At 67.0% G+C, this 11,421-nt stretch overlaps 1 protein-coding gene across 6 annotated transcripts; it reads right to left on the reverse strand.

The window, feature by feature from the left end:
• Positions 1–399: 399 nt before the first annotated feature.
• Positions 400–11,421, reverse strand: PLEKHG5 (pleckstrin homology and RhoGEF domain containing G5). 6 transcript variants are annotated; one of them, XM_038159709.1, is made up of 22 exons: positions 11,229–11,418; positions 9,348–9,424; positions 7,222–7,351; positions 6,962–7,064; positions 6,821–6,881; positions 6,620–6,711; positions 6,407–6,543; positions 6,182–6,330; positions 4,483–4,668; positions 4,115–4,285; positions 3,946–4,041; positions 3,814–3,864; positions 3,554–3,703; positions 3,366–3,476; positions 3,126–3,275; positions 2,913–3,050; positions 2,617–2,736; positions 2,385–2,517; positions 2,203–2,315; positions 1,970–2,124; positions 1,101–1,895; positions 400–993 (listed from the first exon to the last, which is right to left on the reverse strand). In XM_038159709.1, the coding sequence occupies exons 1-22, from the start codon at positions 11,359–11,361 to the stop codon at positions 984–986; spliced, it is 3,261 nt and encodes a 1,086-aa protein (XP_038015637.1). In that variant the 5' UTR covers positions 11,362–11,418; the 3' UTR covers positions 400–983. The 6 variants fall into 6 exon arrangements, with proteins under 6 accessions (XP_038015637.1, XP_038015636.1, XP_038015639.1 ...); XM_038159708.1 differs by having other exon boundaries at positions 1,970–2,315; positions 11,229–11,421; XM_038159711.1 differs by lacking the exon at positions 11,229–11,418 and adding an exon at positions 10,627–10,904 and having other exon boundaries at positions 1,970–2,315.

Raw genomic sequence — 11,421 nt, forward strand, 5'->3', positions numbered from 1 at the left:
GACGCGTGGTAAGTGAGCGCCAGCCCTCCCGAGACAGGCTTTTACACCCAACCGCAGCAGGAGGAAATGCTTTTTTGGAAATGAGTCCAGGGGGTATGAAACCACATGACGGGAGTGCTGGGCGCGGGAGGGAGCTGCGCTGCCTCGCTGCAGACCCGGCCACCGCCCTCCCTTGCCCCTTGGCGCAGACCCACGGCAGCGGGGGCGACAGGGGGACGCAGGGTTCGTGGGGAGCATCCCAGGGCTCCATCCCTACTTCGAGCTCCATAATGGGAGTCTGGAACTGGTCCCAGCCCCTTCTTTGTCTGTCCCGGTGGGGCTCCCTCAGCCACGCTGCACCCACCCAGGTGATGGCCAGCCTTGGGTGCTGCTGAAGCCAAAGGAAAGGCGAGGCGGACATGAGCGTGCACCAGTTGTTTTTATTGCTCAGCTGGGACGTGGAGTGCAGCTCAGCATGGGGGGGCAGCCGGGGCTCCGGCCACCGTGCATGTCCCACCGTGTCTCCCACACTCCAGTCCCAGGTGCTGCCGTCCACTGCCACCCCACAGGGCAAACCTGCCTCAGCCCTGCACCATCCTCTCCTGCCACCAGCCCCAGCCTCCTCCCTGCACCGTCCACAGCACCGTGCCCCCAGCACCACGCCTCTCTCAGCACCTTCCCCACTCACCACTGCCAACGTCGTCATCCCTTCCTCGCCTGCAAGAGCTGACCCACAGCCCCCCACAGCCCCAGGACCCCCTGCCCGACAACTCTCATGTCTGTGGACAAGGGGTTCAGCACAAGCCACGTGCCATGTCCAGCCCCGCACCACCATGCCCAGGACACGTCCTCGCCAAGGGGACTGGTCTGCATCCCCATCCATGTCCCCACCAGCGTGGCATCCCAGTGCCTGCTCTGCCCAGCCCCGGCATTACGCTACGGTTAGAAGCAGGAGAAGCTCCTTGGTACATCCGTGCATCTGTCCGTTTCCATGCCAGCGGCTCTCAGACCTCCCTGCAAGACACAGAGTGGGGAGAGATGCCTTCAGCACTGGGACTCGGTCCCTGGGAAGCCCCTGGAAGGGCTGGGGCATCTCCCAGGAGCAGGCAGCATGTGCTTACGAGGCCGTCAGCGTGGAGTTGAGCAGCAGCGTGGTCCGGATCCGGTACAGCTGCGCCAGGGTCAGCTTGCGGTGCTGGGCCGACTGGGGGTCCGAGAGGGTCCGGCGGGCAGGAGGTTGGGGGTCGCGCCTGAGCTCCCCCGGCAGGGATACTGGGCTCTCCGCTGGCTCCTCTGCCTCTGAGAGCTCTGATGTGGAGCTGCCACTGCTGCCGGGGGCAGCCTGAGGTGCGGGGTCTTGGCTAGTCCGGGGGGAACCAGCACAGAGGTCAGAGAGGCTGCGGCTTTGGCTTAGGGGGCCTGGGGAAGTGGGGGACAGGAGCTGGGGCAAGCTGGCCTCCGACTTGGACTTAAGCACCCTGGCCGGGCAAGGCAGGAGCTGCACGGGCGTCCGGCGGCGCAGCCGGGGCGAGGCAGGCCGTGGAGCAGGAGGGGCCAGGGGGGGCTCCTGCCCCTCCTCGGCCGTCCCCTCTGGCTGCTGGCCAAAGTCCCGCAGGGAGGCAGGTGAGAGCGTGCCGTAGGCGCTGTCGATGGAGGACGAGCGGCAGCCGCTGCCTGGGGAGGCCACGCCGTGGGGCAGGGGAACAGGCAGGGCACCTGCAGGCAGCTCCTGGGTGGGGGTATCGGCAGAGGTGGGGGTCTCCACAGAGGTGCCAGTGCCGATGGAGGTGCTGGTGCTAACAGAGGAGCCATCCGAGGTTGAGCTGAAGGGTCCTGCGTCCCAGTCTGGGGAGGAGAGCTCGTCGCCACCGTCTGCTGCCACCATGGCAAGCGTCTCGGTGGAGCCGTCGGATGGGCTGTGGAGGCAAGAAGGTGAGGAGGGGCCTGTGCCAGGCTGGGGGTGTGCAGGTCCCCCTCTCCTGCTCCCTACCACTGCTGTGAGTCCGGGCTGGCGCTGCTGTGGTGTAGGATGGTAGGTGAACTGGCAGCTGAAGTGCCACTCTCACCGTCGTCCTCCTCGTCCTCCTCATCCTCTTCCTCCTGCTCCTCCATGCGCCGGCGCTGCCGCAGCCTCTGCAGCAGGTTCTGGGAAGGGGGAGTCATCAGTGAGGAATGGGGTGTGCACAGGGAACCCACGGGTCCCCCACCCACCCGTGCCCTCACCTGGGCATTGCGCACTGCCTCGACCCAGCTGCGGCACAGCTGCCCACTGGTCTGGAAGGTGTAGGCGGCCACAGCACTCCCCAGCTCGTTCAGATAGATGAGGAGGAAGGAACCTGTGGGCAGGGGCTGTCAGCAGTGTCCAGGGACCTCCCTGTGGTCCCCGTTATGCCCAGTGCTCTCACCTGGGTCTCTGAGCTCCCGGCAAACGACTCTGTCCACCAGCAAGGGCTGCCGGATCACCTTGGTGCGCTCAGCCTTCTTGAAGGGCTTGGTGATGAGGAAGAGGTCGGTGAAGAGGAAGCAGTAGACGTCCATCTGGGGATGAGAGTGGAGCCATGGGCACCAGTCAGTGCAGTGAGTGAGGGTGGGTGGGCAGGGGCTTGATGAGACCTCCCTGTCCCCCGCAGTCCTCACCTTGCTGTCTTTACCTTCCCGCATCCTCAGGCTGCCCTCGAGGAGGAGCTGCCGGGTGTCCTCCGGAGAGGTGCCGGGGATGGGGGCCGTCAGGTCCAGCCGCAGGAACTCCTTAAGCAGCTGCCAGAAGCCCCCGATGTCAGCATGGGGTGCATGGGGCAACATGACACGGGTGGCATGGCACGGGTAGCATAGGGTGGCTTGGCATGAAGTGACATAGGGTGGCACAGCAGTGTGGCAGAGGGTGGCATTGAGTGGCATGGCATGAGATGGCAGCTCCACCATGTCCAGCCTACCTTGTCCACCTCGTCTGTGCTGCCCTCCACCACCTCATAGGCGTCGATCCGGCTGAGAATGGCATCCAGGCGCTGCCGCTCCTGCCGCTGGCGCATCCGCGAGTTGACGTCGTTGATGAAGCGCTCCACGGAGCTGATCTGTGCCAGGAGTGCCGGTGGGTTTGAGGGGCCAGAGGCCACCGACCCTGCTGCCCCCCACCCCTGATCCCTTACCATGGTGGTGATGGCGTCACGGGCACGTGGGTCATCCGTCTTCTTCAGGATGGACTTGAGGAGCAGCGGGTACTTGGTGAGGCGCTGGTGAGGTTTCACCAGCATGTCGCTCAGCTTCAGGCGGCTGCACTGCTCCTGCTTCTCGGCCCACTGTGGCACCCAGGCATTAGCACCAGCACCGCCCCAGCCCCGGCACCAGCCCCGGCACCACCCCCAGCCCCAGCCCTGGCCTCCCCTTACCGTCACATAGGTGCGGAAGAGCTCGCTGTCCCGCAGCAGGGTCCGCATGTACTCCATGCAGCCCTCCTCCTCCATGCAATAGCGCACGTAGGGCTTGAAGAGGGACCCGAACTGGGGGACACAAGGCGGTCACCACGCAGCACGCGGCACGGCATGGCTGCCCACTGTGGCTTGGCATCCTCACTCACCATCTTGAAGCCATCGAGGAAGTCAACGGGGTCGAGCAGTGCCCCAGTCCGCCGTGCCTTGGCCAGCACTGAGGCCATGACGCTGCGCCACAGCTTGCAGTGCAGCCGGATGATCTCCCCAATGTTGCTGAAGAGCCGCTCGGCATCCACCTGTGGGGGTGAGGTGGGCAGCGCTGGGGAATGGCACCTCCGCCCTGCAGCATGGCGAGGCTGAGGACCCATCCCTGAACACCCTGTCCTCTGCAGCCCCCTCCACTCACCTCACAGAGCAGCCCTGACTCCTGCAGGTTCACCAGGCAGGAGAGAAAGAGCTGTGGGGAGGGAACGGAGGGGCAGTGAGCTGCAGCCACAGCCCCCAGCCCCAGCACAGTGCAGTAGCTGCCAACACTCACATCAGTGATGACTTTGAGGTTCCGGATGTAGGTGGCCTCTGTGTGCAGCAGCTCCCAGATGGCTTCCTGCTGGTGGCACTGCCGGCGCGACAGGACCTGCCAGGCTGAGCGTCAGCGCTGTGCCAGGGCCTGGGCAGAGCCCCTGAGGCTCCCCAGGCACTGTCCCTACCTCCGTGCCCTGGATGATCTGCTGCCAGCTGTCCTCCAGTGTCAGCCCAGCCTCATCCCCATCCTCCTCCCAGGAGTCGCGGTCAAAGCGGAGCTGGGGCGGCAGCTTGGGCAGCCCGAAGGTGCTGTAGGCGTGCAGCCTGTTCACCAGCTGCTCCAGCTTCTCAGTCTCCTGGCCAAAAGCAGGGGACAGAGTTGGGCGGGGGCCAGTGGGCACGTGCCACAGACCATCTCACCCTGCCTGTGTCACGGACCAGCTCACCCTGCCTGTGGAACTAGGGTCTTGAGCCCCAGGGGGACCCATCCCAGGTCCCCAGCATAGCCGCAGGCAGTTCCCACACCCCCTCCCTGTGCCTGCATCCCACGTACCCGCCCGAAGGAGCCCGCGCTAGTCCCGGAGCCGAAGAAGCCGCTGAAGCGGCTGGCAGCGCGGTTCTTCCAGGTGTCAGTGCCATTGGTGGGCAGAGAGCTGCTGCTGTGCAGGCCTGGCTCAGGGCTGGGGATGCTGGCGTCTCCCAGGAACTCTGTTATGTTCTTCCTTCGCCGTCCCGGAGCCTGCAATGAGGACAGCCAGCGTCCCCAGGGTCAGCGCCCAGCACTGCGGCCAGGATGGGGACAGCGGACCTCGAGCACCGTGGGACAGACAGACACCCCGGGCAGTGGGGTCCCCCGGCCAAGCTCCCCTGCCCGCACTGACCTGCCTACCTGCATCCCGGGGGTGCAGGGCCCCGGGGGTGCAGGACCCCGGGTGCTGCCTGGCCAAGCCCGGCCGGCCATGGACAAGATGCCAGCAGCGCGGGGGCTCAGGGCATCCCGAGGGTCGCAGCACCCGGCCGGGCCGTCCGTCCAGCCGCACTCCCGGCTCGGACCGCAGAGCCGGGGCCGGGCAGGCTGTGGCCGAGCTCCTCCGAAACAAAAGGAGGTGGGGCCAGCGCCGAAAACCTAATTTCCCTCCTCGGCAGATAAGCTACCAGAGCTGAACAATTCACCGGCGGAGATCAAAGCCCCCCGGCTGGTCGCGAGAGCTGGGTCACGGCCAAGCGGCTCCGCCGCCCCGGGCACCGCTGCAGCGGCTGCTCCCGGCGTGTCCCTGGGCCGTGCCGGGATGCGGCCGCTGCCATCTCCTCACCGGGACACAAAACGCAGCAGGGTCGGGGCTCCCTGCCTGCCACCAAGCCCCGGGACGTGGCATGCTGCTGCCACCGCCAGCACGGCCCCACACCCTGCCACGTCCGCAGACCCAAGCGGGAAGAGCTGCTAGGGGCACCCTTCCCGTTACTCACTGTGCTGCCGCTTCTCCAGACGCCCCGGCTGTGACCAGCCCCATCGCCTCGCTGCCACTTGGGACCCACCTGCCCCCAGGAAGGTGGTCGGGACCGAGACCCCCATAGAGGTGCCTGGTTGCCCTCTCGTCCCCTGGCCCTGCTAGAGCCTTGTCGCTCCCGCAGCCAGGCGTCATAGTGCTGGACACGGGCGGCCACCAGCCCTGGCCAGGCAGCCAGGTTGCCGCCCTCAGGGCCTGCTGGCACAGGACCAAGCACTGTGTCCCCCTGGCGGGACCCTGCCGAGCTTTTCCCTTCAGGCCTGGCACCCTGCTCCCATGGGAGCGACGCCCAACCCGGTCCCACGCCTTATCTGAGGCCAGGGTCCACGGGGCAGGACAGAGCTGCTGTGCTCAGCAGCTGCCAGCAGCTGAGAGGAGGGCTGGTGGCCAGGGCGAGTCCTGGGGCCAGGGTGAGTCCCAGGGCTGGGGTGGCACCGAGTGGCAGCCAACACTGGGGCCCCCGGGGCTCCTGTTTGCTTTTGCTTTGGTGCCAGCCTGTACCTGGCACAGCCAAAGGGCTGGTGCTGCTGCTTGAGCTGCTAGACTGCCATGGTATAGCCAGCACAGCACAGCACAGCCAGCATGGCACAGCCAGGAGAAAAAGTGGGTCTTGGGGACTCCATGGGGATCTTCAACCCACACCATACATGACCCATCTTCACCAGAAAGAATGGCTATGGTGGGAGCACATGGTATCATCCCACCCCCAATTCCTCCCTCCCCAGAGCTAGCACTGGCACTCACCAGGCTCTCAGTGCCCTCCCGGCGTCCTGGCAGTGGCTCCAGCACTGGCCCAAGGAAAGCAGCACTGCTGGCAGGGTGCAGAATGGGCAGGCTGGCTGACCTGGCATCTCGCACTGCCTGCTCCACCTTCAGCTCATCCCCGGGCTTGGCTGTGGGAGCATCACCTTGTCAGTGTCCCCTGAGAACCCTGGAGCAGCCAATCCTCCCTCGGGGTCCCCTCAGCACCTTTCACCCTCAGGTAGTGTCCCCCGAAGCGATACGCCTCGAACTGCAGGGACAGCGGCGTGTGGGACTGGTCCAGGTAGATGTCCACTTTGCCCAGCTCAATCGCCTTCCTCTCGAAGACTGGCAGCAGCACTTCCCTGCAGGACACGAGCCCCACGTTTGTCCCTGCATCTGTCCCCACATTGTCCCTTGTCCTGCCCCCAGTAGACTCACCCCAGCGACTTCTTCTTCACGGCTGGCACGATCTCCGCCTCGATGTCGATGCTGAGGTCAAACTTCAAGGTGAAGCACTCCTTGCTGGGGTCCTGGGGGCAGGTGGCAGCTGCTTGCCCAGGGGTCCCTCCCTCCCTCCCTCCCACCAGGGCCATCCTGCTGCCCTGCTGAGTGCCCCAGGGAGAGGAGCCGGTGCCTTACGTCCGTGTGCCTGCGCCAAGCCTTCTTCTTGGGCAGCTTCAGCGCTGAGCTCTTGCGCTCCCTGCGGGCACAGGGAGGGCAGGGTGACAGGGATGCCGCGGGCTGGGGCTGCACACGGGCTGTGCAGGGCTGGGGGCTCACCCTCTGCTCTCTGCCGGACCCTCCTCCTCCTCCTCCACATCAGAGGCCGGGCTGGTGCGCGGGGGGCACGAACGTGTTGACATGTTGCGGGCCAGGATGGAGCCTGCAAACGGGCATCGAGCCGGGCTGTGACAGCTCCCCCGGCACCGTGCTGGCTCCCGCTGCATCCCACTCCCATCCCTGAGTAGCACCAGCCCCAAGCGCCGTCCATCGCTCCCATCCCTGCGCCGCCGCAGGTGCCACAGCTGGGTCCGGCTCACCTTGCGGGGGCAGGTCGAAGCGGATGTGGCCATCGAAGTGCATGGCGCCATGGAGGCGGCCATCGCAGAGCTCACACAGGCTGAGGGGGCCGCTGCGGCTCAGCTGCCGGCACTCCGCGTGGTGGCATTCCTGCGGGGACAGAGGCCATCAGGCAGGGCCGGCCCGGGGCTGCCCGCTGCGGCGTGTTTACGGGAGGGAAGGCCAGCAGGGTCCCCTCTCCCACCCCCAAGTGCGGCTGGCACGTTGTTTGCAGGGAATGCTGAAGGCAGAGCGGGCACAGGGAAAGCAGCATGACCAGGACATGGCTATGTGTCAGAGGGTGCTGGAAGGGCATGGTGATGGCAGGGGGTCTCTGCCCCACGGAGCCCCTCCCTGCTCCAGCGCAATGAGCAGAGGCCCCGGGACACCTGCACATGCCGAGGCTTGGACAAGGAGCTGTGGGACAGTCACCTGCACAATGGCACCAGCACCTCACCAGCGGCCCGGGAGGCCGCCCTGGCACCCCACAGCCCCTTTGTGCTGACGAGAGCCGTGTCCCCGTGGCAGGACGGAGGAAGTGAGCGTCTGCAGACAAACAATGCTCGAAGCCGGCGGGTTTCCTCCGATTGTGTGCGGCCACGGCCGCGGCCCCAGCCCCTCCAGGCATTCACAGCGGGTTATTTTTAAACCCCCGGCCAGGCCCCCAGCACAGTGCACAGCCTGTGTTCTCTGGTCAGTGCCCTCCTCACTGGGGCTCCTACTGGCCCCGCTCCTGGGGATTGTGGTGCCGCCGGCCGCTGCCAGCGAGTCCTACTGCACCGCTGACACATCTCCTCCCCGTGTGGGACCCCGCCGCCACCCTGCCCGTGGAGGGGTACGAGGGTGCTGGGAGGGACAGCCCTGCCCGGGCTTGCCTGTAGCACTCTGCGCTGCTGCGGGGAGGAAGCGCCTGTGCAGCTCCAGCCGCCCCCACTTCCTGCCCTCCTTCCTCCCGGCGCTGCTGAGGTCAGCGCTGACGCGCTCCCACCACCCGCGCTCTCTCCGAGGGGCCGCTGCTCCCTCTGCAGCACCCCCTGCCATCCGCGAGTGTCCTATCGCAGCTCTCGAGACAGCCTCAGGACACCCTGTACCCTCAGCCCTCCTCCGCTGCCACCAGGCGTCCCACAGCGTTGCTGCTGCCATCGTGGCCATCGTGACACCTGCATGTGGGAGTATGGCCGCGGGCTGCAGGCAGTGCCCGCTGCTGGCACTCCTTCGGCGAGATCCCCTGGGACGCTTGGCAGCCGCCCCAGAGGGATGCGGGGCTCCTCATCCACCCTGTGCCAGCAGCTCATCCCTGGACTCGCCCCCGCAGGAGGGGCCAGGCGGGATGGCCAAACCCCTCTGCCCACCCCAGCGATCAGCTCCCGATCCGAGCCCCACGGAGCTCCCAGCGCACGGCAGCTCCGCCGCCCCTCAGCCGGTGCCTCACAGAGCAAGGGGGATCACGATCCTGCACCGTGACGCGGCAGGATGAGCCCCCAGCCCGACCGGCTCCCCCTGCCCGCCCCCCCTCTACCTGCCAGGCACCATCAGGGCTCGGGTGACAGCGGCGGGGTGGCCTCAGTCGCTCCCGGCAGTCCCAGCTGCACTCCTGGGCAGCTGCAGCCCAGTGCCACGTGTGCCCCAGCAGCACCGGCCCTGCCAGCCCGGCGTGCAAACAGAGCACCGGCACACCCCCGGTGCGCCCGGGCCGTCCTGCCTGCTGCGCCGGAGACAGCGCCCGCGGCCCCGCGCTGCGGCCCCGGGGGCTCGCTGGGAGCCAGGGCGTGGGTCCGGCCCGGCTCCGTACGGCCGGCGGGAGAGAAAGGATCCTAAATCTGCCCTGGCTTCACGTTAGCGAGCAGGGGAACAGACGGGCTGTAGCGGATTAGCCCAAACCACGGCAGCTCGGGGAAACGCGTAAAGCGCCGCTGTGCCGTTAAATGCCAGCAGGACCCCCACACCAGCAGGGAATGCGCGCCCGGCACGGCAGGCCAGGGGCTGCCGACCGGGGCAGGAGCTCGTCAGGGAGCGGTAGGTTGGGCAGAGCTGTCCGCTGCCCCTTCTCACCCCCAAGACCCCGGGCATGAGCTGCCCGGCGCTGCCCCCACCCCGCAGGACCCACCTTGGCTGCCCTCCTCTCTCCGGCGCAGTCGGGATTCTGGCAGTGCAGCACTGTCTCCTCTTCTGGGCACGGCTCGGCTGTGGAGAGAGCAGGGTCAGTGCCTGGGTGCCGTGGTGAGCCCCCTCCGGGTCCGTGCTGAGGCCCCCGCACCAGGAATCCAGGGTTTCTGAGCTCGGCAAAGCACTCGGGCTCAGCCCGCCCCACGGCTCGTCCAGGGGAACGAAGCCCCGTGCCCAAGAGCCAGTGATGCGTTCCCGCCGGGGGAACGCACGGTGACGGAATCCGGCACCTCCTGCTCAGCACCCCAGGGTACAGGATGAGGACACGGACCTGCCCCAGCTCCCCTTGGGCTGGCACAGCGTGGGGCTGCAGCAGCAACACTAAATCTGCCGCTGTCAGCCCCCAACGGGGCTTAGGAGCCACTTTAAGCTTTGACAGTTAAATCGGCCTTAGGGACAAATCCTATTTTGAAGGCTTTTGTTATGTGTCGAACCTAATCGTTTAAAAATAACAGACTCGGGGCTGCTCGCAGCGGCAAACGAGCAGTACAGACACCCTCTGGCTGGACAGCCCCGCTGCAGGCAGGGATGCGCCGTTGGGAAGCTGCCTGCTGGGCAGGGAGCCACTGCTGGGGATGTGGAGAGGCCAGATGGCACGGCTCTACCACAATGGCACGGCTCTACCACAATGGCACGGCTCTACCAGGTGGCACGGCTATTACAGCAGCCCAGCGGCACAGGGACTTCCCCGCCGCACCGCTTCCATCTCCCGCATCCTTCCTGCCAACAAAAACAGCATCCACGCCGACCCGAGTGAGACCGCGGCCAAGGCCGGGGTTAGAAACAGTCTGCGGGATAAAACAGTCTGCTTTTTGAGGCAGCACTAAAAAACACTGCTGCTTCTGCCTGGAGAGGGGGAAGCGACTCGGAATGATGCTGCTTGCTCAAGCTCCCATCTGGCAGGCGACCCCGGGGCTGCTGTGGCACCATGGACGCTGCTGGATGACGGTGCAGGAGCAGCCGGGCAGGGCTCAGCTCGTCGCCCTCCGGGAGTAGGGCTAGGAGCCGGGCTAGGAGCCGGTCTGGGAGCCGGGGCCGGGCGCTGCCCCCGCGGCAGGAGCACAATGAGGCCTCTGTCCCCGCGGCCGCCCCGCAGCGCCCGCCGAGCTGGGCCGGCCCCCGCCCCCCGCCGCTGCCGTTTCACTTGACCTATCGGGAATAATAACGGAAACAAATAACAAATTCTTTCATGCACCCAAGGGAAAGTTTCCCAAACTCACCAAAAACTAGAGGCTGGCCGAAGCGGCCGGCGGTGCCAGGGATCAGCCGCACGCCGCAGCCGCCGGCACGGCCGGAGCCGCGTGGCCGTTCCCAAAAGCCGGCGCTGCCCGCGGGTCACACATGCACCAGGGCCCGGGACACGCGGGCTGGGAGCTCCTCGCAGGGAGCCCCGCTTTGGGGCAGAGGCAGGAGCGTGTCCGGGTCCCCACCAGACACTTCGGGGGCTGCAGGAGAGATCCTGTCCCCATCAGCTCCTCTCCCCGCCCGCTCACCTCCTCCTTCTCCTGCTGCCGGCTATGCTATCACAGCCGGCGCTCCCGGCGACGGCAAACGAGTTTTGAAACCGGATCGTCCTTGCGGCAGAGCGCACGGCAGCGGCAGCCGGCTGCTTCAAACGCCGGCCTGGGCCGGGGGGAGCGGCGCCGGTGGCTCGGGCCGGTTTGCTGAGCGCTCCCCAGCTGCACCTGCAGCATTCCCACGGCGTCCCGGCGGCACCCGGCGGCTTCTCCCAACCCCTCGCCCTCGCTGCCAGGGCTGGAGGCTTCGGGCGGCCGCGCTCAGCCGCAGCCCGCCGGTTGCCCAAAGCCCCCCAGCCACCTACCCCCGAGCTCCTCGCCGACATCCAGGCTGGAGCTCCAGGAGAAGCGCTCCGCTGCCCCGAACTCCAGCCCCGCCAGGCCGGGCGGCAAAGCCTCCAGCTCGTAGGCACCCCGCTTCCTCCAGTACAGAAACATCCTGGGCTTGCGGCCGGGGGGCCCCCCGCAGCCGTGCCCGCCCCGACGGGGCCACCGGTG

Source organism: Motacilla alba, chromosome 21, assembly GCF_015832195.1.
Source record: "Motacilla alba alba isolate MOTALB_02 chromosome 21, Motacilla_alba_V1.0_pri, whole genome shotgun sequence".
Lineage (NCBI taxonomy): Eukaryota > Metazoa > Chordata > Aves > Passeriformes > Motacillidae > Motacilla > Motacilla alba.